The sequence below is a fragment of the Carlito syrichta genome, unplaced genomic scaffold (genome assembly GCF_000164805.1).
Source record: "Carlito syrichta isolate Samal-C Ts95f unplaced genomic scaffold, Tarsius_syrichta-2.0.1 Scaffold305070, whole genome shotgun sequence".
Taxonomy (NCBI): Eukaryota; Metazoa; Chordata; class Mammalia; order Primates; family Tarsiidae; genus Carlito; species Carlito syrichta.
In genome coordinates this window covers 236,696-264,018 of record NW_007249166.1, presented here as the reverse complement: position 1 = coordinate 264,018, position 27,323 = coordinate 236,696, and the positions used below count along the sequence as shown (strand labels likewise).

General features: G+C 38.4%; 1 protein-coding gene across 1 annotated transcript in view; it reads right to left on the bottom strand.

Annotated features, from left to right (window-relative positions):
• The window catches only part of CFAP43 (cilia and flagella associated protein 43), a 136,255-nt gene extending 110,112 nt beyond the window's left edge, over window positions 1-26,143 (bottom strand). The window contains exons 1-6 of the mRNA XM_008061089.2: window positions 26,039-26,143; window positions 24,119-24,372; window positions 19,128-19,224; window positions 9,270-9,437; window positions 7,120-7,270; window positions 1,113-1,272 (exon numbers count right to left, since the gene is read on the bottom strand). Coding sequence (XP_008059280.1) covers window positions 1,113-1,272; window positions 7,120-7,270; window positions 9,270-9,437; window positions 19,128-19,224; window positions 24,119-24,372; window positions 26,039-26,103 — 895 coding nt within the window. The 5' untranslated portion in view covers window positions 26,104-26,143. The remainder of the gene's footprint in view (window positions 1-1,112; window positions 1,273-7,119; window positions 7,271-9,269; window positions 9,438-19,127; window positions 19,225-24,118; window positions 24,373-26,038) is intronic.
• Window positions 26,144-27,323: the final 1,180 nt, after the last annotated feature.

Below are 27,323 nucleotides of genomic sequence, written 5' to 3'. Positions count from 1 at the left end.
TCAAACCTGATGGCTTTAGTTTTGCCAGTGAAGTGAGCCAGGGAATGGGAAAGAGAGTAGATGAGGTACACTGCAATTGTGGAAAACTTGCCAGAAGGGGTGGTATTTGAGCTGGAGACTGGAAGATTCAGAGGAGACAAGTGACAAGGGAATGAGCTACAAGGCATGTCTGTAAAATAATGGGAAGAAATGACTGGCTAGATCAAAAAACTCATACTGGGGTGTGATAGAAAATAATACTAATGGAGCCGTTAGGGTCAGATAAAGGAGAGCTTGAAATCAATGTAGAACAGTTCTTAAATTGTACATTCAAAGTCATCTTCAAAAAGGGCAGTTTGGCAGAGATGAGCTGCCTGGTTTGGGTCAGATGTAGATTAAGGTCAATGAGGTCAGTCCTACGGATATTATACAAATCATGGTGTAGCATAGTCAGAGAAATTTGAATGAGGAGTGAATTGGACAGGTTTAGGGAGCTTGACCCGATGAGGCCTTCTCCTCACAGGGTCTACATCTAACTTTTAGTGGGTGAACTTTGGCTTCTATGACCCAGGTCCAACCCTGGCCACAGCTGACAAGACCAGAAATACATACTAGAGCTAAGGGAGAGTAGACTAGGTTTTCTTTAAAATTATAATCAAGCAACACAAAGATAATTTCCAAGACAGCTTTTGGGATTATAAGAGATGGTCAACATGGAGAAAGATATTGAGGGGAAGGGAGTAGGAAAGGGTATGATCAGCTGACTCAGCAAATTGGGTATATGTATAGAAAAATATAAAGAGCATAGTGGCTAAGAATTTGGACTCTGTGGTGTATTGCCTGGATTCAGGTGTCAGCTCCGTAGTTTATGTGAATTTGGGCATGTTTCTAACACCTGTATTATGTATAATGTTGTTTTGAGGATTACATGAAATATTCACATAAAGTGATGGCAGAATGCCAGGAACATAGTAACATCAGTAAAGATTAGTTAGCTGTAAGGAGCATTCATAGAATTTGATAATTAGCTAAAGAATAAAGAAGAAGAGATCAAAGATGTCTCTAAGAAAGGGAAAACAAAACCAACATCCATGGCTACACTTCTAAGAATACAAAGCAGAGAAGTTTCTCACCCAATGGTGGTGCCTCTTCTATCTTATTAAGCACAGTCACCTTCAAGGTGTCTCCATTAATCATTAAAAGATGGCCCTCTTCACAGCCAACATACAGGTCACTTGTTGGAGTCCAGCAATGCATAGTTGGATGAAGCAAAGGGTATAGATCATCTTTCGGCTGCAGAAAAAGAATAAAAACCTTGTGTTAAGACAACAATCATGCATAAGAGCCCTAGAAATGCCCATCAGAACAGTTGCCAAAAGAAATCAGTGAATATAGTCAGAAATAAACTCACTGGTCTTGACATTTGCTATGAGCTAACTGAACTTCTTCCTCTGTCCATTTCTCTCCCTATATTTTAATTCACTAAGAAAAAATAACGTGTTTCCTTGCCAACACATTCAGTTCTCCTATTGCCATAGATTCTCATGACAAAGTTTTTTGAGTAACAACTGTCTAAACTGTTTCTTATTGGACTTTTGTTGGTATTTAAATCTAAAAAAGTTATTGTCCAACTATAATCAGCCTTTTTGGAGAAGGCTTTCATCAACATTTTTCTCTCCTTATTCTGTAGAGGGCACAAATATGCTTGAGCTACGGAGAAATCAGCCTGAATCTTATGCTTAGTTAGTTTTCACAGAGAAGAAGACCCTTTGCCTGATCTTACTGACTTTCTAATTTGGCTCATGAAACATCCTACATGACTTTGATTCCATGAAAAGAAAGATGCACAAAATCGTTGGGATATACCTAGAGAAAAAACTGACTTTGGAGACTAAAAACAATATGAACCAAGGGCCTAGGGCAAATTTTTTTCTGTAAGGGACCACATAGTGAATATGTGAATATTTTTGGTTTGTGGACCATATAGGTCTATGTCACATACCCTTTTTTTTCTTTACAACCCATAAAAATTGTAAAAACCATTCTTACACTTGGTCCATAAAGAGCAGGCCATAGTTTGTCAATCTCTGCCTTAATCTCTGTTGACAATACTTTAGCACTGTGCCCCCTTGCAGCTTTAAATACTAGTGTCCAGCAGGGAGAGGCTGCTCCCTTTTTCTGTCAGCACAAAGCAGGCTACTTTGTAAGTTGAGTATCACTTGCTCTCCTTCCTGAAGGTCAGGGTAGCTTCAGCAGCTATTTTGGGCACAGTGCTGATTAGGTTATTGAATTGAGGATACCCTAATGCAGTATTCCTTCCTGTCTATTTGAATAAGTCAAACATACCAACTTACTTTTATTTATTCAGAATGTAGTATTTAGTACTATCTGAGCATTTTGTTATGCTACACTATTATTTAGAATTGCATTTGATACAACATAATGTCTCTGTTTTGTTTAGGCACTCTTATATTCATAGACACAGAAAACATTTTTAGTAAGCTTTTGGCCAAATTAACAAAATTCTAAAATTCCTGAAGAGCTACATGTTTATTTCATTCTTTCACACAAGTACTCATTCATCTAGCAAACATTTATTGGGCACTTACTATATTATACTCTAGGTACTGTTCTAGACATAGGGATGTAGCAGAGAACAAAATAGACAAAGAAATCCCTGCCTTCGTGGAGCTTACATCCTGATGAGGGGAAACAGAGAGTAAAAATAAGTTAAGAAATTAAAAATATAGAATGTTAAATATTGTGTACATTGTATAACAATATATATTTATATATTGTCTTATATATTGTATATGTGTGTATATATGTGTGTGTGTTGAAAAGTGCTGTAAAAAATAAATCAGAGTAAGTTGGAGGATACTGTGAGCTTATATTAACAGTCATTTTTCTATTCAAAACTTCCTGATGTATGTAAAGCATCTTTCTAATAAATACACATTATTTGAATAATATATTATATATTGCTCTTTTAATTTATGCAAGGTTTGTAGCTTGAAGGTAGTGGCAAATGTGGCACTGCCCAAGTAACTATTACTACTAGATTCTCAACTAATACAATATTTTTGCATAACTGATATTTCAATAAATATTTATTGGGTGTTGCTTATATACCAGCAATTGTGCTAAGTCTAAGGGATCCCTCTTCTCAATAGGATAATCACTTCTTGAGGAAAGTAGTAGTATCAAAAAAATAGAAGAATCAGAAAGCATGGTAGGTTGTAGTAGGAGAGCGTTTAAATATTATAGGAGCCTCAATGAGAAAGCAAATGGGTTCTTTGTGGAGTGAGGAAAGTGGAGAAAGAAAGGAATTCCCTTTTGAGATGGACTTTGAAATATGACTGCGGTAACCATCATACATATGAGTATTCACCACTGTAATTTTTAAAGGATAGATTGAATTTAATTCTATGGTTGGTCTATTTCATGCCTTCATAGTCATAGATAGGTACAAAATAAATACTTGAGTAAAAATCTGTTCACCTAGTAGACCAAGAAAAAAGCAAAACCACCCAAAAGAATTAAGCTGTTGCTGATATACAACTTTTCTATTGTATCTGACTGAGATTTAACTCATAAGAAAAAGAGTTATTTACTGAATCACCATTATTTAAAAGTTTTTTGAGTTGCCCTGATGACTTATAGACTAAGTCTAATCTTAGTCTATAAATTTCAAAAGACTCTTATCTGGAATGACAATAGGCTCAGAATCTTAAAAACAAACGAAAAACACCATGCATCTCATGTTTACAATACCAATAAAACTGTGAGTATGAAACAGAATGTGAGGATTACAACTTGGAATTTTCTGGCCTTGGTATGGTGACTATATTGTATATGGCTTTTCTTTCCTTAAGATAAACCTGGGCTCGTTTTCTTATTACTTTCTTTCATCAATAAATGTGTTCACTGCCGTTTAAAAATGAATATAATAGTATATGGATTATGTGATCAGAAATAATTATTTTTAGTCCTGAAAATTCTGAGAAGTTTTTAAAAAATACAATGCTAGGAGTGTTTAAAAACATTGGTCAATAACACCATTTTTCTTTTTTAGTTCTCCAGAATCATAAATCAAACATTTGCTCACTTGAAGACCAAACTTGAAAATTTGAAGTTCAACTTAATACTGATGTTTTAAAATGTAAAAATTCAGATATGTTTCAAAATATTAGAATTTATGAAAGAGATTTCTATTTAGCAACTTCTGTGTAAAAATTATAAAGATAGATGAAAAAAGGAAACTGGACACTTGAGATTAAATTTATTTCCTTAGATCCAGTTTCTTCCCAGATAACATCTGCCTTTAATTTCTCTCATGCTACAATTTAAAACTGGATATGTTTCTAATATCCTAAATAAGATACATAATATGACTCAGGACTATTTAAAGGTCTGTAATGCCTCTTCCAGCATTAGAAAAGTCGCTTCTAGTGTAAGAAAAACAATGAGACTAATTTCTGTACTTTTTAAAAAGTCCACAGTTTGTCAATTTTTAATACTCTTCAGAGGTGAAATCATTATTGAGTTCTTTGTTGTGGTACCCAGGTCACAATAAATAACATTCAAAAAAAAAAAATGGAATCAAGACATGAGATCTATTTTTACTTATGCTTTCATTCATTGTACAGGCATTACTCAATGTTTTAGTCATTTTCCTCACCTTATTTAACTATAAAATGAAAAAGTAAACTACTGGGAAAACGAATTTCTAACTTAAATACAAAGTGTATGGCATTATTAATATTCCCTGTATGATTTAGAGATGTCAAACTTTAACATTAAATTTCTGCTTTCAAAAAAAGGTTAAAATGCACTGAGTGCAAAAGTCCTAGGAAATAAAGATGCCTATCTAATACAAGCATTTTAAAAAGTGGTAACTCCATGAGTAAGTATTTAAAGAAGGCATTTTACAGCATTTTTCAAATAACAAGGACAATTGTCTATATTCGAAATGTTTATATAGGGTATGTCACGTTGGCGCAGACTATCAAAGATGAGAGCTTCTGTAGAAATTTACTGCTGCGAAAAAACAATCTGAGATCATTGAAATTTGGGGGTTCTTGGCACCAAATACTAAATATAGAAACATTCTTGTAAGATGTAAACCTTGATGGCAGATCTCTGTTTTTTACTTTGCTGCCCCTCTGCAGCTGAACGTGGTTATATTTCCAAGGCAAAGACCAATGCTATAAAAGAAATGACAGTCATTTCCTCAATATCTACGGGGGATTTGTTCCAGGACCCCCAAAATCTATGCTTGCTCAAGTTCCTTATATAAAATGATATCATATTTGCATATGACCTATGCACATTCTCCTGTATACTTCAAATCATCTCTAGATTTCTTATAATACCTAATAAAATATAAATGTTATGTTAGTAGTTGTTATACTGTATTGTTTAGGGAATAATGACAAGAAATAAAAGTCTGTACATATTTGATACAGATACAACCATCATTTTGTTTCCCTAGTATTTTTGATCTGCAGTTGGTTGAAACCATAGATATGGAACCTATGAATACAGATGACTCACTGTAATCATTTTTCATAACTTAAAAAGCGAATCATTGTCATTCACTAGAGGAAATACTAAGGGCATGTAACTTTTCTTCTTGCTACCACAAAGTTTTTTTTTAAATAAACTAATTCTCACACTGAATTATTTTTAATATTCATAGCTTAATTCACTGCAGTGGTCAAAAATATCTGGGAAACTCCACATTCTCTATCCTGTGCTTAATATAAACATTAGCAGAATAAGTGTTTAAGAGAGTCAGAGGAGTGAAGCTCCTTACCTTCATCCCAAAGGCCTTACTTACTTGTGCTACTTTCTGTTCTCTGTCTCTCTCTCGAACATCACCCCACACCTCACTTCCCCTTAATTTATCATTCTCCAGTCATACAGGCCTTTTCTCAGTTCCTCACACATTCTGAGTTCGCTTCTTGTCCTAGGGCCTTTGCACACGCAACTTTCCACCAGAAACACTCTTACCATTCTTGCAATATGAATAATACCTCCTTATTCTTCAAATCTCAGCCTGGGTGTCATCACCAAAGGCCTTCCTTGACCAACATATGTTAATCCTTTCCTTGCCACTCCATCCTCATTTATTGTTATAATAATCATCATATTTTGCAATGATTTAATGTATCTTTACTTTTGTTGTTGTTTCTGTCTCCCTGACAAGAATATAAGCTCCATGAGGATTATGCGTGCTTGGTCACCATATAATTGATTCCATTGGCTAAAACAGTGTCTGCTACATAGGAGGAGCTTGATAAATATTTGTTAAATAAATGAGTGAATGAGTGTGCAACATTTGACAAACTCTCCCTCTTAAATTTTCTTCCATAAAGGGCCTATAAGATTTTCTAAGACCTTGTTCCTATCTCCTGGGTTTACTCCTACTTCTGTGACTGTGCCTTCTCAGACTCCTCTGTCTTCCCCTGTTGATTGACAGGAAGCTTGCTCTCACTCTCTTCTCTTCCCTTGTACCCTCTTTCTCTTTTTGTTCACGCCCTCTCAGTTCTCCCACTGTTCTATGATGCTAACTTCTGTGTCTCCAGTCCCACCTCCGGCTCCCTAACACTAGCCCACTTTGCTGACTCCCACCCAGCATCTCCAACTGAATCCCAAATTCAGTATGTCCAAATTGAAATCACATCTGGGATCCTTGCTTTTGTTAGCAGTGTCATCATCTTCCCTGTCTAACTCAAAACTACAGAGTCTTCATCTCTTGCAGTTTCCATGGCTAATCTGTATTAAAAACCAGGATGATCCTGTCTAACCTCTTCTTTTTTTTTGAGTTGGAGTCCCGCTCTGTCGCCCAGACTGGAGTGCAGTGCCCGCTCACGGCCACCGCATCCTCGACCTGCTGGGCGATCCTTCCGCCTCTGATTTATTGTAGAGATGAGGTCTCAAACCCGTGGGCTCAGGCAATTCCACTCACCTCAGCCTCCCAAAGGCGGGGGATTACAGGCTGAGCCACTGAGCCTGGCTCTCTCTAACCTCTTACAATCAAGTGAGATGATCCTCTCTAAACTCTTACAATCAAGTGAGATCATGCTTCCTGAATGCAACCTATTAGGCAAATAGGAAGAGCTACCAGGTAATTACCCTGAAAGTTTCTGCCTCTTCACCCACTAGCCCGGCAATGGCTGAAAATGGTAGCACGGGACCATAGATGGGATCTTTGGGCAACGACTGGGGGAAAATTACATCTGTTTCATTTAAAAATGAGCCATCTTCTAGAGGTAGTTTTACTGACCTGTAGGCAAAAGAGACATCAGAACAATGAGATGAACAGAAACTGAACATTGATGCAACTATTGCATATTGGTGGTAAGCAAGGTAGGGAAGTATTATAACTACTTATATAAAAAAATAAGAATGTTAAGCTAAATGATAGATTTTAAAATATATATTATGAAAGAATAAGTTATGCACAGTTTTAAAGTAAGTACAAAGGGACCTTCAGAAGTCTCCAAATTTGTAAATTTGAATGCTGATGTGGATCAGGAATGTGATGTGTGACTGGTGGGTACTGTGGCAAGTGGGAAAGTGTTTGTCCCTCACCGAGGTGCCAAGTACCACTCAGTTCCAGCCAAGAAAGTTGTTGATATGTGAGAATTTGGGTTCCAAAATTTCATAATCTGAATGTTTATGAGAAATCTCTCAAATTTTACTAATCTGGATATTTATGAGAGATCTCTCAAAGTTTAAATGTTGACAACTAATTCATACAAAAAACACCATAGGCCAAAATAAACATATATGCATGCTAGCTACATTTGAAACCTCTGATAGCAAGAATTCATGTTCACATTTATCACATACCTACTTTTAACCCATAATATGGTTATAAAGGTTAGTTTGAAGAATCCATGGCCTCAGGCATTAAATTCAAAACTTCCTTGGTTATGTTTTATGAATGATAAATAATTTTGAAAAATAATCACATAAAAATAGTATCTATTAATCAAATGTAAAGCTTAAGTGTTTTCAAATTCTACTTGCTTTAGAAACCAGGACAATCCACTCATTTTGTCTCCTACTTTATCTGCTTATAGAAAAGCCACAACTTGACATTCAGAACTAGAGCAGAATGTTCGAGAGAAGCGAATAAAGAGAATGTTGTGATAAGTTACTTGCCTGACCTGACAAGGATCTGATAGAGATATCATTCACTTTATTAGAAGGTACAGTGTTGTCAACTCTGACTAGAGACAAATTTGACTATTCAGCCGATCCTTGTGAAAAATGAAATTGAGATATAAAGAATAGTGAGCACAAAGAAGTACTTCTCTTAGGGCTCTCCATTTTGAAAATTTTATTTACTAGCTTTACACTTCTCTTAAGGTGATTTTTCAAAAATTGTAATTTCAAAGGTATGCCTGCTCAACATCTCTTGATCTTTGACTTCATGGATTATGCTAAAAATGGTCAGCTCAGTGGCACCTTGAGTCTTTGAACACTTTATCCACAAAGGCACTCATTATCACTGGAGCATTTGTCACAGAATTTCTCTTTGACTAACTTCTATTTAAACAGGAAGCTCCTCCCAAAAAAACCCAAAGCCAAACAAAAAACAGGTAACTCCCATGGCTCCACTATTTGCAACTACTCTTTTGATTGTGGATAATGTGACTGAATGCATAATCCGTACACATTTCATATCTAATAGTTCCTTATTTTTGAGATTCCAGTAAGGCATCAAAGTAATTACAAAAAGTCATAACTGTTCTTTCTAAACAATAAGCATGTTTTTAAATAGTAAGAGCAAATCAAGTTTTGCAAAACTAAGCCATGATGGAAAAAGCTGTGAGAACTTGATATTTTTAAAAACTCACTGGAAAATCTAGTAATAAAAATTCCTTTTAAAATGCAAAGCACTCCAAGGTAATTATATATATAGAAAGATGTTATAACAAGATAAGCTGCATGTCTGTATGTGTGTGTATAACTTTAAAAAAAAAAGGAGATAAAAACCAAAGGATAGATTTAAAAATATATATTATGAAAGGACAAGTTAAGCACAGTTTTAAATGAAGTACATTGGGATTATCAAAAATCTTCAAAGTTAATATCTAAAGCAAAAGTTGTAAATTAGAATGTTGGCAGGAATCAGGCAGGTGATGTGTGGCTGGTGGGGACTGAGGGAAGCTTTATATATGTATGTATAAAGCCACTTCATTCTTCAAATTGACCCAATCACATCACATGAATACAAGAACCACCACATTTTGTGTAGTAACAAAGCCTCCTACTTGGCTTTGAAATAATGCTCCTGGTTACTTCTTTCAATGGTCCATACGCTCACTGTACTTGGGCTTGATAAGCACAGCTGGCGCCAGTTCATGGGGTTAAAGGACATCTGGCTCACATCCATACCAGGTTGTGATTTCTTGCACAAAATGACATTCGATTCCCAGTTCCTAAGAGGAAAATAGCATTTGGTGAAAAAATAAGTTAATTTGAGTTTCATGCCTTGAGAACATTTATCTAATTTTAAACAATTTAGGACATATTTTATGATATAATTTATATAATCTACGATGTTAATGTAAAATGTATAAATAATTATGCTTATTGTACTATAACCTAAGAAAATAAGACAACTATATAGTTTTTTAAAAATTACACTGGTGAACCTTAGTGCAGGAGACACCTTATGGAAATTGGAACTCGCAACCAATTCCTGGTCAAAACTCCAAGTGCCTATACCGTAAGAGATGAGACAGACAAGTGGGACCTCCTCAAACTGACTAGCTTCTGCAAAGTCAAATAAACCATCAAGAGAACAGGGAGACAGCCCACAGACTGAGAAAAAATATTTGCCAACTGTATATCTGACAAAGGCCTAACATCCAGGATCTACAAGGAACTCAAACAAGCTGAAAAGAAAAAAAACAAGCAGCCCTATTAAAAAGTGGGCAAAAGATATGAATAGATGCTTCTCAAAAAAAGATATATGAGCGGCCAACAGATACATGAAAAATGCTTAGCCTCACTAATCATAAAAGAAATGCAAATTAAAACTACATTGAGATACCACCTAACTCCAGTCAGGATGGCTATCATCAATAACAAAAAACAACAGATGCTGGAGAGGATGCTGAGAAAAGGGGATACTTTTACACTGTTGGTGGGAGTGTAAACTAGTACAGCCTCTGTGGAAAACAGTGTGGTGGTTCTCAAAAGATCTAAAAGTCAACCTCCCATAAGACCCAGCCATCCCTCTACTGGGAATATACCTGGAGGAACTCAAATCATTCTACAAAAAAGATACCTGTGCACGCATGTTTATTGCAGCACTCTTCATAATAGCAAAAACATGGAACCAACCATGCTGCCCGTCAAAAGTAGACTGGATTAAAAATGTGGTACATATACATGATGGAATATTATGCAGCCATACATAAGAACAAAATTATGAACTTCACAGTAACTTGGATGGATTTAGAGTCTGTCATACACAGTGATCTATCACAGAAACAAAGAACTGAGTACCACAAGTTCTCACCTATAAGCGGACCCTGAATAATTATCACATTACTATAAAAAAAGGTATTGGCAGTAGTGGGAAACTGCAGGAGAGGGAGTGAGGGAGGGGCCACACTTCATTACAGGGGAGAGAGTGGGGGAGGGGCACACTTCATTAATAAGGGTATCTGATCTCAAACCAGGTGATGTGAGACCAAAGTGAGGCCCAGATTTTACCTGTACAATCACCATTTGTATACCTAATCCTGAATTGTACCCCACATCTTTAAAATAAACATTAAAAAAACTACACTGGCATATGCTATACTGAGGCTAATTTATCTTCCTTATTAAATCTGAATTTAACTCAGCCAAACCTAGAAAATAGAATATATCATCACATTTGCTGAAAAACAAGTGCAGGTGTCTAAATCTCTAAGTACTATTTATGAGTACTTCATATGAATCTAGGGGTACAGTTCTCATTCATTTCAATTGATCATTTACTGGGTTTTAAAATTCAAAGTGGTAGTATTTTTTAAATAGATTTATTGTTATACCCATTAGAGAGAATATACTGAACTCCTACCATGAACAAGGTCCTTTGCTAGATGAAAGGAAAGGAAAAAAATAAAGGTGAGCTATGCCCTCATACACGGAGTCAGCACTCCATTCAGAGTTATGATCAGGAAACTGGAACTAATATTGATTAAGCTTAGCTTGTCTTTCGGCTCCCTCTTGCTCTCACTTCCTTCAGTCCCCATCACAAATGTCCTGCCCATCACATCTACCATTCTCTTGCTGGTATCTCAGGTTCTGTTGATCCCTTGATTTTCTGTTTCAGGTATTGGGCAAAAACCATCAACCCTGGATGGATACTACTGAAAGCCTGGACTGCTGGAGACACAGGAACAAGATTACAAGTCTGTGCATATCAGTGACACTGTAAGTTTGTGGTTACTGCCCCCACCAAACTCTCAATACAATGTCTAATTGTGCTATGTTTCTCTGGTCAGTTAAAGTAGCTGTTTAAAAGATTCTCCATGCTCTTGAAGCCTCTAACCCCTCTATCTCCTTCTCAGCCTTAGCAAATGGTTTTGATTCTCATCAGCTAAGAATTTCCCCAAATTCCTGCTGTCAAGGATAACTATCTGTTAGGGCCGGCACAGTTCTCTCTTCCTACTCTCCTTTTACAGGGAAAGGCACCTCCTTCACCCCAACAAACGCCAATTCCTCCACTTGTGCTCTGGAACCTACAGTCCTGCCTTCTGAGGATCATAAGTTTATCCATGATTCCTTCTCTTCTGCGTCTTCAGATTCTCCCTCTCTCTGACTCCCTCCTGTCAACACTTAACTGCTCATTGATACCATCTCAAAGACTTCTCTCAGTCTCACCCTTCCATGTCTCTCTTCTTTCGAGTCAAATGTTTGAGTGAGTTGTTCTAAACTTACTGCCTCTGCTTCTTCACTCCCACTCTCTCCTTATCCCAGGACATCTTCATCCTGTCACTACAATGACATGGCTATGCTGAAGACCCTCAGATATCTGCTTTCATCCCATATCCAACAAGTACTTATTGGTCATTGTCTAACTTTACCTCTGCAACATCTGACACTGTTTACCACAACTGCCTTCTGGAATCACTCTTAGATTCTCTGCCATACATCTCTTAATTGGGACACCTCAGGTCCTCTTAGTCTCAACTGTGTCTAGGCCCTGGACTCCCTTGACCACCTCTTCTGTCTAGCTGTCTCAGTGGTTGTCCAACTCTGTGGGGGTTTTGACTAATTTCACATGGACACACACCCCCTGTGCCTTACCTCACACCCACTTCACAAGCCCAGGGCCTTCCCTGTGCCCTCTAGGCACAAGATGCTGGTTTCATGAATCTGAAAGTGTGGAAGAGTTGCCACTCTGTGCAGTGAAGTTTTGGTCGATGGGATAGAGGAGTTCATGGACAAATTCTTGCCTCTTCCTCTTCATCATCTTTCCCACCATGGTCTGTTACTGCCTGAGGATTGTTTGGTTCGCAGTAATTCATACAGCATCTCAGAAGACCACCTTCGAGATAGAGCAATTAAGTGGTGGCTGGCAAAGTAATGTACCCTCATATTTGTTCTCCTTTCCTCAGATTGCACTCTCTACTAAAGGAGGGCTCATGAGCTTTTGCCTTAGTCTCTGCTTTCTGCTTTCTGTGGATCCCAGGCTGAGGCATATTCTGGAACCCTTCCTGCCCTGTGTTTTTCCTCCCCCCATGAGTTCAGTCCTTTCCATTGGTGTTCCTCTAGGTTCTGTCCTAGGCTTCTCTTGAGGTGTTATTTTCTTTTGGCAGAGGCATATCTCTTCTCCATTTCTCCCTCCAAGTAACAGAACTCTTGGATTTTAGTCAGGCACATGGTCACTCACAATGAGAACCATATTTCTCAGCACCCCTTGTAGCCAGATGTGATTTGTGGCTGAGCAGCCATGAATGTAAGTGGCAGTGGCGTGTGTAGCTTCCAAGCTATGCACTTCAACAGAAAGCTTGTTTCCTTGTGCTCATCCTTTTGCCTTCCCACTGGTTCTCCAAAATACATGGCTGGTATTCCATTAAAGACTAGAGATAAGGGCAATGCCCTAAGAATAGCAGAGCAATAAAACAGTGGGAGAATGGCCACCAACATCAAGGAGCCACCATACCATCCATGGGCTTCCCATACCCAGACTACTGCATGTTGGTGATTTGAGTTTCTGTGTCAGCAACTGAACCTAAGCCATACCTGATTTATCAATTGCCAACTAGACATCTCCACTTATTTATCTAAAGCACTCTCAACTCCATTTGTCCCTCAACTCATCTTCCTGCATTGCTTCTTCCAAATACCCTTCTCCTACATACTCAATATCTTTCTGAATAGCACCATAATGTCCTTGAGTGGCCCAAGTCGTGTCTCTGGGTATAACTTTTGACCTGCCCCTTTTCCTCATTACTCAACATTCAGTCTGACACAACATCCCATAATGCTACCTCCTAAACACTTCTCAAATATCGCCACTTCCCTTCATCCCTATTCCCACTCTAATCCATGCCATAATCAATTTTCTCCTGGATTGTCACAGTCTCCTAATTGATGCGCATGCCTTGTTTCCTTCCAATATGCCTTCTATAATATGATTGGAAGGAGTCTTCTTAAATGCAAATTTGATTGTCACACCCCTGCTTAAAATTCTTTAGTAGCTTCCCACTGCCTTTAGGGTAAATGATATGCCCATTGGCATGGCTTATATGTAGGATAAGTATCCTTCCTTGTATGCCCAAAAGAGACCCAGGTTGAGACTGTTTCTCTGTACTAATTATTAACATCCCCATTCACTCTCAAAAGCATCTAGATTTGGATGACAAATTACATGGTAATTTACTTATAAGGCTGCATGAGCTAGCCTTAGACTGTTCCTCCAGGCTTGTCTCTCTCGTGGCTAATCTCTTGTTCCCATCATTATGAACTTTATATTAGAAACTGCCATGTTTTCTCTACCTCCTGGTGTTTGCACATGCCATTCTTCTGCTTGGAATTCTCTTCTCTCTCCTCATCACAAGGCTGATTCCTACTCATCCATTAGCTATTGCTATGGGCTAAATTGTGTCTCCCCCAAATTCTTATGTTGATATCTTAACTCTCAGCACCCTCAGGTCATCACTTCATTTGAAAGTAGGGTCTTTACAGAAGTAATCAAGTTAAAATGAGGTCAGTAGGGTGGACCTTAATCCAATAAGACTGATATTCATATAAAAAGGGAACATTTGGAGCCATTGTCTTGCTAGACTCTGGAGTGACCATGTGCTCTTTGAACTATGGCTGTTGCCATGCTTCCTGGCTTTGGCCCCCTCCCCCACCTTGGGGAGGTGAATCTTCTCTCTCCCTTCTCTTTCTCTAATTTACTTTAAAATAAACTACATTTTTTCATCTAAAAGGGGAGGGGTGTTTGGAGAAAGACACACACACATAAAAACACACACACATGGAGAATGACATGTGAAGATAACAGCAGAGATCTGGATGATATGTCTATAAACTAAGGAACAACAAAGATTCTCAGCAAGCCAGCGGAAGTTGGTGAGAGGCATGGAGAAGATTCTCACAGCCCTCAGAAGGAGCCAACTCTGCTGAGACCTTGATCTCATAATTCTAGTCTCCAGAACTGGGAGACAATAAATTGCTGCTGTTTAAGTCACCCAGTCCGTAGTACTTTGTTATGTCAGACCTACCAAATTAACACAAGTATCAGTTTAAAAATTACCTTCCTTCCCAGGAAGCCTTCCCTGACCATTTTATTCTACTGTCATACTAGATGAAATGTCCCTATCATATGTTACCCTTGTGTCTTAGATCACTGGAATCTATAAAAGAGCTCAGATCCCTCTGGATTTAAAGCCCACTCAACAACTATATAAATCTAAGCAAGTAGCTTATAAGAATACAAAATCTGAAACTTGGAGAAAGGAGCAATTGCATTGACTTGATCTCTCATATCATGCTGGAAAGCATTTCCCAAGAAGACTCATTGAACAAAAACTGTACTTTGTACCTTGCTTTGAGTCTTATCTGACACTCTTGGGAATGTAGCTTTGTTGTCACAGATACTAATTAACATGTGATAAAGGCAGGCCTGCTTTTATAGATTAGAGTAACTCTAGAACATATAAGATGTGATGACCGTATTGCCTGGTGGAATAATTAAGTTCGAGGTGCTATGATTTTAGAGACCTCTGGAAAGTTGACCATTCTTGTATCCTAGAAATTTTATTTAGTTATTCCTTTTTCTAATTTTTTTAGTTTGTGTATATGTGTGTGTTTCTTCTGCCCTCTTAACCTAGTTTTTACTGTCTCTGGGAAGAACCAGGAAGAGAAGGCCTGCATGTGTTCTTTTAAGCACTCAAGAACTGCTATAGTCTGAATGTTCGTGTCCCCAAAATTCATATGTGGACATTCTAACCCCTCTGGTGATAGTTTTAGGGAGTGATTAGGTCAAAAGGACAGAGCCCTCATGATTATGATTAGAGCCCTTGTAAAAGAGACCCTGACCCCAAGGAGCTAGCTCATCCCTTTCCACCATATGAGAACATAGCTGGAAGGTGCCATCTATGAATTAGGGAGCAGACCCTCACACCAAACACTGAAGTGCCTTGATCTTAAACTTTCTAGCCTCAAGAACTGTGAGGAAAAAGTGTCTGTTGTTTATAAGCTACCCAGTCTGTGGGATTTTGTTACAGCAGTCCAAATGCTAAGTCAAGGACCACCTTTCTTTTATCTTCCTGCTAGATTCCAATATTAAGGAGTTATACTAAACTACCTTATGTGCTTATAATCTGTTTGTTTAAAAATTCTGCTTTAACATCTAATCTCTCTAAAGCTTCAGTTTCTTTCTTTAAAATAACAACCATCATATATGTCTCATGGGTTTCTTTTTGGGAGAGTTGGGGAGTTGGGATTAATGGACTGACCCATTGAAAATCTCAGTAATTGTCTCCCCAATGAAACTGGACATATTAATTCTGGCAGTCAAATCACAGTACCTAAACTCCTTCTGGTCTGACTTCCAGAGGCTCACTTCCTTTGAACTTTTATTGAATTAATTCTAGGAGTCCTCAGGGTCTACAGACTAGCTGCTGTCACCAAGTTGCATTCTCCTCCCTGTTCATCCTCCAGCTCTCTCTTGTCTAGGCTACTGCTGACAGAGCCACTTGGTGAAGCCTCAGGCTGTTGGGCCCTCATCACAGGACTAAATATGACTCACATTTTATATGCAGCACTCAAGAATGCCATCAGGGCTGCTCCCAGAGCTTCAGAACCTTGTAGTGGCAAAGAGGGGTTCTGGAGGAGGATCCGCCTCCCAGCTTTGTTCATGCTCATTCAGCGGGCCCCAGGGCACCTCTGCCACTGCAGAGCCTCATAGAGAATCTCTTCACAAGAGAGTAGTTTTTTGTTGTTGTTGTTGTTTTGAGTCGGATTCTCACTCTGTTGCCCAGACTGGAGTGCAGTGGCCGTTCCCAGCCACCGCAGCCTCGACCTTCTGGGCTTGGGCGATCCTTCCGCCTCAGCCTTCCAAGTAGCTGGAACTACAGGAGCACGCTACCACGCCTGGCTAATTTTTTGATTTATTGTAGAGATGAGGTCTCGCCAAGTTGCCCAGGCGGATCTTGAACCCGCAGGCTCAGGCAATCCACTCACCTCAGCCTCCCAAAGGTGCGGGATTACAGCCTGAGCCACCGAGCCCGGCTGAGAGTAGTTTCTGATCTTCCCTACAGCATCTTCTTTGTCCTCCCTCTGCTTTCCTCACCCTTGCTCCCTTGTCTGTCCTCTTCAACTAAATTTCCTAAATAGAAGTACACTTGAATATTAAGATGCAAATATAGGGGAAGGGATAAGATGAAGAGGAGATACCGTCTGCCCCTAGTCTCAATTTTACCTCAGCCTATCAAAAGTGCTACTTACAGAAGTCTCAGATTTCCCCCTATGCTGTAAAATACTTAAGAAGAGATACATTTTATACCCAACAGGAAGTAGAAGATAAACATTTATTGAATAAAATAAACCCAGTGAGCAAACTCAAAAGCCTATAGGGGCCAGAAGTTAATGTAAACGAATGAAATGTAATAAGTATATATTTCTAGGTCAGGGGTTGGCAAACTCTTTCTATAAGGGTTCAGACAGTAAATATTTTTAGCTTTGGAGACAATATATGGTCTCTGTTACAAAACCGAACTCTGCTGTGGCCTGATCAGAACCAGGCAGCACAGCAGGAGGTAAGCGGTGGCCAGGTGAACAACGCTTCATCTATACTTAGAGCCATTCCTCAGAGCTCCCACTACCGCCTTAGCTCTGCCTGCTGTCAGATCAGCGGCAGCATTAGATTCTCACGGGAGGGTACATCCTATTGTGAACTGCACATGGGAGGGATCTAGGTGGCGCCTCCACTGAGAATCTAATGCCTGATAATCAGAGGTGGAGCTGAGGCGATGATGCTAGCACTGGGAAGCAGATGCAAATACAGATTAACAGTAGTAGTGAGGCTTGACTGCACAGAGATCATAATAAATCAATTGCTTGCAGACTCATATCAAAACCCTATCAGTGAGTGGCGAGTTGATATACTTCCATTGTACAGCTGCGTCTGGTGGCAGGCTTTAGGTCAGAATCCAAAACTTATTTCAGTCTGTGTGTGACCCACCCACTATTTTATTTACCACTCTGTCCGTCCACACCTCTTTTTTAAAAATGGTGAGTTGTATAATTGTTTCATTATGTATTAGAATGTAATAATAAGAGAAATAAAGTGCACAAAAATATTAGGTCTTTGAATCATCCCGAAACCACTTACCCCCACTGTTTTATGGAAAAATTATATTTCCACTGGTTTATGGAAAAATTATCTTCCAAGAAACTGGTCCCTGATGCCAAAAATGTTGGGAACCACTGATTTAAGACACTTAGATTGTGATATTTTGATACAGCAGCACTAGCAAGCTAACAGTACATCCATCAGCAGGTGAACAGACAAAGTGCAGTATGTTCATATCATGGAATAGAAAGTAATCACTATTGATACACACACACAGTAGAATACTAGAATTTCAAAATAATTATGCTGCATGAAAGAAGCCAGATAAAAGAAAGTAATATATACTGTATGGCTCCCTGTATGTGAATATTAGAACACTTAAACAAATCTAGAGTGGCAGAAACTATACCAGTGGTAAGGACCAATACGAAGATCTGAAGGGGTACAAAAAAACTTTTGGGACTCATGGATATATTTATTATCTTGATTATGATGATGGCTTTGTGAGTTTATATATAAGTCAAAACATCAAATTGTGTACTTTATATATGAGCACTTTATTATATTTCATTTATACCTCAATAAAGCTATTTTTAAAAAAACTTTACATGGGTCAAATGTGGTTTCCTGAACCTAGATTCTTATATTTTTGTATAAGAAATGCTGGTATGATATCCTTAATCATTCTGGAACATTTTGTACTTCTCCTTAATATGACAGACTTGCCCTGAAAGGGTTTATCATGGATATCATGGATAGAAGAGAAAGTGTAGCCTTGAAACTGGCCACATGAAATAATCCAGCAAAGGCCAGAAATGTGTCTTATCCACAGATATTTCCTACACAGCTGGCAAATGTGGTATAATTTTCCACTCTCTGAACATATATCACTAAAAGCAATGATTTCTAATGTCTAATATCTCAAAAAGCAATTACTTTAAGCTGAGTTCTAATATAGAGACCATTTCAATTTCAACATTAGTAGAAAACATGCAAACAACTCTAAGGTGTCAAGGTGCCAGTTATTTTAAGAAAAGATGAAACTTTCTATACTTATAGATGTATTCTTTATCTGAGAAAGAAACTATTACAGCATGATAATAAAAGAGAATAACAACAATTTAGTTTTCATACAGTTTTGCCCTGACCACCAGATTTTATGCCTAAGCATAGCAACTATTTAAATCTTATGATGAGGATTTTTTTTCTTTCACTTTTCCCTGTTTCAGATTTTTCATGTATATGTCCTCTGATAAAATCCAGAAGGTTAAGAGTAAAATGTAATTCAGTAAAAACAATTCTACAGGATGCTGAAACTTACCAAAGGGCCAGTTCAAATTCTGGCAGAGAGGAGTAACTAGCCAGGTAGGTGCCACAGTAACTGAACGAAAGTACAGTGTAGTCCAGAAGAACATTGCCTAAAATATAAAATCCATTGCAAGGATCTGATTATCATGTTCAGATTAACTATAATCTTACAGTTTATTTCCCTTTTCTCATGATTTTAACACAACTAAAAAGCATTTGACTATAAAAATAAGAGAACTCCTGGCTGATTTCTAAAACTATGAGCAGAATGCTTAGCGCAAAGTTAAGATCCATTTAAGAAAGATATTAGCTGGGCTAAAATCCATTTAAGAAAGATATTTAGCCGGGCTCGGTGGCTTAGCCTGTAATTCCGCGCCTTTGGGAGGCTGAGGTGAGTGGATTGCCTGAGCCTGCGGGTTCAAGACCCTCCTGGGCAGCGAGACTTCATCTCTACAATAAATCAAAAAATCAGCCGGGCGTGGTAGCGCATGCCTGTAATTCCGACTACTCGGAAGGCTGAGGCGGAAGGATCGCCGGAACCCAGCAGGCGAGGCTGCGGTGGCCAGGAGCAGCCACTGCACTCCAGTCTGGACAACCGAGTGAGACTCCAACTCAAAAAAAAAGAAAGATATTAGAGTAAAATGAGACCATTACGTTACTATCTCTAGACTTCAATGCAGAACTGCGCATACTGCACTATGTATGTCCCAGCATGATTTGAAATGACCCCAAAATCATAAAATAAAAATATACGAGACATTATAATTTAGTACAGGTATTCAAAAAACTTTAAATATCTTGGAGAGTTGAAATAATTCTAGCTTATTTCCATAAATCTTAGGTCATATCTGGCCTTTATCTTAATATCTTCCAGCTGTTGGAACAACTATAATAAGCTATTTTGTACCAAAGTTATTCAAAGAAAAAAAAGTGCTACTCTTAAATGTACCTATAGTTGAAGAAATACAACATGACTTTGAAAGCCTTAGCAACAACTTGTTTAAAATATACATCATGGGGTATTAAAACAGAGAAGTGTCTGTCTCTGCTTCCTAGTAAATGAGGGTCTGATTTTCCCTCTCTTCTATTTGTGGTTCTTCTGTATGGTCCCACAGGTGCAAACTTTGCCCTCTCCAACGTCTGTTTTCCTCCATTTATGCCTCTATTGCTTGTTCTATGCATCTTCAATGCTTCATTCCTGCTTTTTTATTATTCTTATTTTAACTGATCACAGTATAACCCCATAATGTGACTTTTGTCATTTATTGAATGTATTTAGCACTTAAATACATTCAATAAATGACAAAAGTCACATTATGGGGTTATACAAAGAAAACAACAAATATTTATTAAGAATTCAATGCAAAACTTAAAATATTTTTTTCTGTGGGCAGAGGCTTTAATAAAATGACTTTTTATCTTTACTATATATAGACATTTCCTTCCACAACTGAAGATTACTAATTTTATATATTCTTTATGTTTAAAACATTTTGGTGTTTGAAGAAAATACAAAAAAAAGCATAAGAAGAAATATATCCTATAATCCTACCACCAAATTTCTTTCTAGTAAATTTCTTTCTAGTATTTTCAGGTATTTTCTTCTGTGTGTTTACTGAAAAAATACATAACAGATATAGTTTCTTTAAATATAACTTTGCCTTTTATAAGTATAACAACCATGGAATAAATATTATATATAATAATCCATTTTAAAATGGAATTGGATTATAGAGTACTCCATCCTGTTGGATTTTTATTTACATTATATTAAGTATTATCATTATCTAAACATTTCTTCAAAAATGTGTTTTTTTTAAATGTTTTCACAATACCCCTTTATAGAATGCTTTTACTTATTTAACCATACCTTAATACTGGAGATGTATGCTGTTTTCAATCTTTTGCTATTATGATAGTGCCTTTAACACCTTAGCACATAAACCTTTGACTGTATTTCTAATTATTTCCTTAAAATTGAATTATACTTCTTTAAGTGGTTATACTGGATCAAACAGACTATTTACTCCTCAGAAAGACTATCAATTTGTACTCCCACCTTTAGCAAACAAGAGTTACCAATTTCACTGCATCTGCCTAGCAACTATGATCTTTAAAAAAATTTGTGACCTTGATAGGCAGAAAAGTAGCATATTGGTTTAAAATACACTATTTAAGATGCATATTGAGGTAGTGCCTTTTCCATCTTTGGTCATTTGCAATTTTGTGATTTGTTTGGGCATAAAAGGGGGAACCCCCCAAAATAAACAGAATTAGTTTTTGGAGGGCAGACCCCTTGTAGTACATGCTTCTCCCACTAGGTAAGTGTTCTAGGAACCCACTGGCATCAGTGTACCAGGTAGCATTGCTGTAAGAGTCGGCATTCGGTTTCAGTGAATTTTTGTGTGGGGGAGTCTTTCAACACATTTGCCCATTTCATGATGGGTGATTTATGAATGCACCTGCCCACACTGTGCAGCGTTCAGCAGATTTTTGACTGAAAATGACATGAACCTCATGCCCCACCCTCCTATTCACCCGATCTTGCCCTGAGCAACTTTATTTCCCTGGATGAAAAAAGTTCTCAAGGGGAAATGTTTTGCCAATGTGGAAGCGGTTAAATTAAAAAGAAAGAAAGCATTGACAAGTTCAAAAACTGTTTTTAGCAGTGGAAAAAGCATCTCAATAGGTATACTGCATTAAACAGAGAGTGTTTTGCAGGTGAGTGAAGTTTAAACATTTAAGAATGAATAAACAATTTTTAAATTAATAAATCCTGGGGTTTGTTTTGTTCCCCTTCATATTTATCTTCCATTGTTCTAAAGAAACGTTTACGTTTTTTTCTTATTGTTTTATAAATGTTCCAAATATTTTCCCAGTTATTTGCCTTATAATTTTTCATATTTTTTTGATGTTCATAAGTTTTAACATATAATCAAACATATCAATCTTTTTGTTTTTCCTTCATGTGGAATGTTCTTTATCCTGAAATCATTTCAATATTGTACCATACTTTCTACTACTACTTTTCAAATGAATTTATTATTTATATTGAATGCTTATTTTCATTTGATGCTTAATATATAGTGTGTCAAATATTTAATAGAGTACCTAATTTAATATTTTAGTTCAAACATTCAGTTCTCTTAACACCTTCGTCAATGTATTCTTGTCTTTCTTTTTTTGGTGGGAGCTTCTTTCATTATTTACTCAACTTTTATATACTCTAGATTCTGTCCCCAGTATTCTTCAATTGTTCTACTGATTGGTAATCCCCACACCAATACCACACTTCTGATAACTCGAGGACCATAATGTTAATATGACCCTTTAACTTGCCATTATTCTTTTCCAAGTTATTCTCATTCTCTATGTTTTTATTCCAGATGAATTTTGGAATCATCTCATTTAAGTGTTCCTTGTTCTCTAATACATATGATAAACCTATGAATTACTTTCTGTGACAACTATCAGAAATATATTTATTTATAATAAACAAGCTTTCCATCCAGGAAAAAATCTCCAATTTAAAATTTAGCTCTATATATTTTTTAGCCTAAATTTTTTCCTGTTTTGTATTTTGTTGCATTGTCTAGAACTTCTAGGTTGATATTAAATAATAGTATTAATAATAAAAGGTATCCTGATGACTTATTCCTAATTTCATTGTGAATTTCTTTAGGGCTTAATTATTCAATATGAATGTTGGCTACTGGCTTGATTTAACCTTCAATTGCTTGAGCAGGGTGACAGCCAAATAGCCAAGTTGAGGAAATTTTAAAGATGAAGGATAGTTATGGTCCACTTAGACAGTTATCAAACCGTGCATGGGTTTTGTTTTAAAAGGTGTTTTAATCTGTTGAAAATGCCGACAAATTTCCCCACAGATAAAATATTTTAATTTATAGTGAAGTTCTTTGATGCACTGAAATACATATTTGATCCATAAGACTACAGAACTAAGACCAGCCTCAAGCTTGAGCTTTCTGTCCATGGTATGTTAAATGAGAGACTCATGAGATGGAGGCTCCAGTAGACAAGCTGCAGCTCAGTCTAGGTCAGTTGTATCTATAAATGAGTCAACAGTAATTCAAATGGTAGGTAACACTGATTGTGCAACTGGCATATACAGTATGCATATATATTTTCATCTATCATCATCACAGCTTTCCCATTAGCAACTACTTTTGTCCTCATTTCATGGATGAGGAAACTGAGGCTCAAAGACTTGTCTTTAGAAGTTATACAAACATTAATATACCTGGATTTTCTTTTTCTTTTTTTTTTTTTTTTTTGAGTTGGAGTCTCACTCTGTCGCCCAGACTGGAGTGCAGTGGCCGCTCCCGGCCACCACAGCCTCACCTGCTGGGCTCCGGCGATCCTTCTGCCTCAGCCTTCCGAGTAGCCGGAATTACAGGCATGCGCTACCACGCCCGGCTGATTTTTTGATTTATTGTAGAGACGAGGTCTCGCCAAGTTGTCCAGGCGGGTCTCAAACCCGCGGGCTCAGGCAATCCACTCACCTCAGCCTCCCAAAGGCACAGGATTACAGGCTGAGCCACCGAGCCCGGCCTATACCTGGATTTTCAACAAATTATTAGGAAAGGAAAAAAGTCATTGTTCTGAAAAAAGTAATAGAGTCTTCCAGCCCAGTGTTTCTCAAAGTTTAATATGCATTTGAATCACTTGGGGAATTTTGTTAAAATGCAGATTCTGATTCAGCAGATCTGGAGTGGGAGCCAAGTTTCTGCATTTATAAGAAGCTTCCCAGGCAGTGCCCATGTTGGGGATAAACAGACCATGTTTTGAGTAGCAAGGCTCTAGCCCACTTAATTATATCCTCAGTGAGCAGCTTGATTCCTTCTTTTAAAATGTGTGTGTAAACACACACACACACACACACACCTTCAAAAAACAAACCACCTTCATTTATAAGTACAAGGTTCTGTCAAATTTTATAACAAAATCCTTCAGTTATGTTAGAGAAAGGGTTCTCCAGGATACCTTTTAATTTGGTCCTTCTGGTCAATCCAGGAAAGCTGTATATGTAGATAACAGGTTTTAGCCTCCGGTCAGAAAAAGCCACAACTTCACAGGGAATGTTAGTTGCCATGACGCCCACAATGCCATTCATACACTGGAGAACAGTCTTTTGCTTTGTTTCAATATTAATAAATATTACAAAATTCCCACAAGGGTAGCAAATGGTGTTGTCGTTGACAAAATGAACATTCTGCTTAGGGAATCCTTGCACCCATCTTTGGGAAAAGATACGTCAACATCAATATATAATTCAAATACTTTTTCTTTCTTTTTTTTAACAAAGAAAACAAAAGTTATCAAAATCTTTGAAACACATCTATTCTATTTTCACGTGCTTTCTACCGAAAACAATCTCTAGGATAAAAGAACACATATGTTGGATGTAAGACCAGTTTGAGTCAATGAATTATAGAAACTTAAATGCAGACCTAAAGCTCCATAGGTCTCAAGAGATTTCTTCAGAGAACTTTTTCAGTAAAGAAAACTCTCTGAGCCGGGCTTGGTGGCTCAGCCTGTAATCCCGCGCCTTTGGGAGGCTGAGGTGAGTGGATTGCCTGAGCTCGCGGGTTCGAGATCCACCTAGGCAGTGAGACCTCATCTCTACAATAAATAAAAAAAATCAGCCGGGCGTGGTAGCGCATGCCTGTAATTCCGGCTACTCGGAAGGCTGAGGCGGAAGGATCGCCGGAGCCCAGCAGGTCGAGGCTGCGGTGACCGGGAGCGGCCACTGCACTCCAGTCTGGGCGACAGAGTGAGACTCCAACTCAAAAAAAAAAAAAAAGAAAAAGAAAACTCTCTGACCAAACCTAAAAAAATCTCAGAAGAACTTCTAGGGTCTTGTGTACTTGGAAGAGAAAAAGTGACAGTAACAGAGAGAGAAAAGAGCTTGACCTAATACAAAACAGGGTGCATCCTAGGCTATTTTATTATTAGTTTGATATAAAATAAATTTTAAAAAACAGCTTTGAGTAAACAAGCATGCACTGTGATTGTGAGTCAAGTAAGAAAATTACTCCTTTACACAGACGAAAAATATAGCCATATTTTCGATCTAAAAATACAGAGTAATGCAGAAAATAAAAGGAATAAAGTCGACATGAAAGAAAGGTTAGAACACGAAAGGAACATACTTTTAAGTAAGGTGTGTGTGGTAGGTGTATGCCAGAAGGAAGTAGAGTAGGAGATTCTATTTTTATTTAATTCTTAAAGATATGTTTGAAAATGGTGGAAAGGCAAGTGGTGGACATTAGTTTGGCGAGTAACCTCGAGATTGTGGAGTACAGGACTGACGGACACTGCTGTATGGAATAGAGCGAAAGTAACACTCTAGAATGTGGACAGAAATACCACATATTTCTGTATATCTGTGTAGCGCTTTATGGCTTTCAAAGGCCACTATAAATGCAAATAAATCCAAAGTTAGTGGATGGGAGTTAGAAGAAAGGTCTTGACTTTAAGGGAAATCACCCAGGACAATAAGGATGAGATGGAGGTCGACCCAGGGATTGGGGTTGGGGCGGGGGTAAGTCTCAAAGGTCAAGGGAACCGGATTACTGAAGGGAATACTGAGCCAGAAAGAGGAGGCAGAAGTGAAAGATGGAGACGAGTAATGCTGAGCGAGCGAGCGAAGGTCGTCGAAGTCGCAGAATGAGGGGAAAAGGCAAATGGAGACGGGGTCATTGAATAAGGAAGGGGATGGGGGATCAGACAGAAGAGACCAGACAGGGAGGCAGTCTGTGGGAAGGCGGTGGAGGTGGCGGAGAAGAGGTCGAAGTTTGGGGGCCAGCCGGTGTGTAGGGGGAAGAAAAGAGCGCGGGGCGGGGATGCAGGTTAGAAGTCTCCTCGAGACTGAAGTCGGTCGCGGGGCGGTGAACGCCACACCTCACGGACAGGGACGCGCTGCCAACGGGGTGGGGGCCTTCGTCTCGCTCCCGGCCTTGCGCCATCCGCCGTGTTTTTCTCAGCTGGGCCGCGAGCAGCAAATGCCGGACCAGCAAAACTTCCACTGTCTACATCTGTAACCCGGAGACCGTAACCCCTGCGCCCATTGGTTCTGTCCTTGGACGCCCCTCTTCTTCGCGCCAAGCGGATTGGTGGAAGTGCAGAGGCGTCTCGGCCAATGGGTGAGCGGCAAGCGGAACGCAGGGCGGGCCCCTCCGAGTGTTCCCGAGCCGCCCAGCTCGGGAAAATAATTACATTTTAATAAATGACAAGGCAGACGCTCATTCTGAGTGCTGACCGTGCCACACGTTCCAGTGTCTTCACATCGCCCATTAACCCCTTTTTACAGATAAGGAAAGTGAAGATAGGAGAAGTACCTAACTTGCCCTAGGCTGCAAAACTGATAGGGACTTAAATCCAGGTCTAGTCTAAATCTAGGGTTCCGAGCCCTTATTACTATATAATACTTTCCAGAGTACCCTGCTACTTCAAAAAAGCAGACAGCTTCTGAAAGTAACCTGATTGAATATTTCAGCAACTTGCCATTGCTTCTTCCTTCCCCTTCTCTCCCATACTCTTCCTTAGATTCCCTCCCTTATTCTCTCCTTCCCTCCTCTCCTATCCTCTCCTCTTCTCTGCCTTTTCCTCCCCCTTTAGGTCTCTCTCGTCTTGCCATCTTCTCTCCTTTCTTTGGCAATTGTTTACTGAGCATCTTCCATGCATTTATGCATTGTACTAGTCACTTGGGGAAAATAAATAGTGAGAAGACCAGATAAAATTCCTTCCTTCTTGGAACTTAGAGTCTGGTGGAGCCAGGGAAGGGAAACAGATAACCACATCATTGCACAAGTATAGCATTTTGTTTTGAAATAAGAAGAAAAGAAACTAGGAATGCTTATGTTGGGGTTCTCACCTAGAGACAAAAATTCTCTGTTTGGCCAAACTTTAGTCAGACTCCTAAGCCTTCTTCTAGGCTAATCTATTAATTTCCTTATAAAATCCAGTTTTAACAAAGAATCTGCTGAGTCAGTTTGTCAAGAACTCCTCCCCCCACCTCCCCGCCCCCCCCCCCCACTCATCACCATCACCCCTACAATCTCTGATCAGGTTCTTAGTTCTCTACCATCCCCCAGATGATGTCTGATCACGCTGGCCCATCTTCAGCAAGAATCCAGTTAAGTTGGTTTAGTCAGAATCTTCCTTGCCGTAAAAGTTTTCTTTTGAG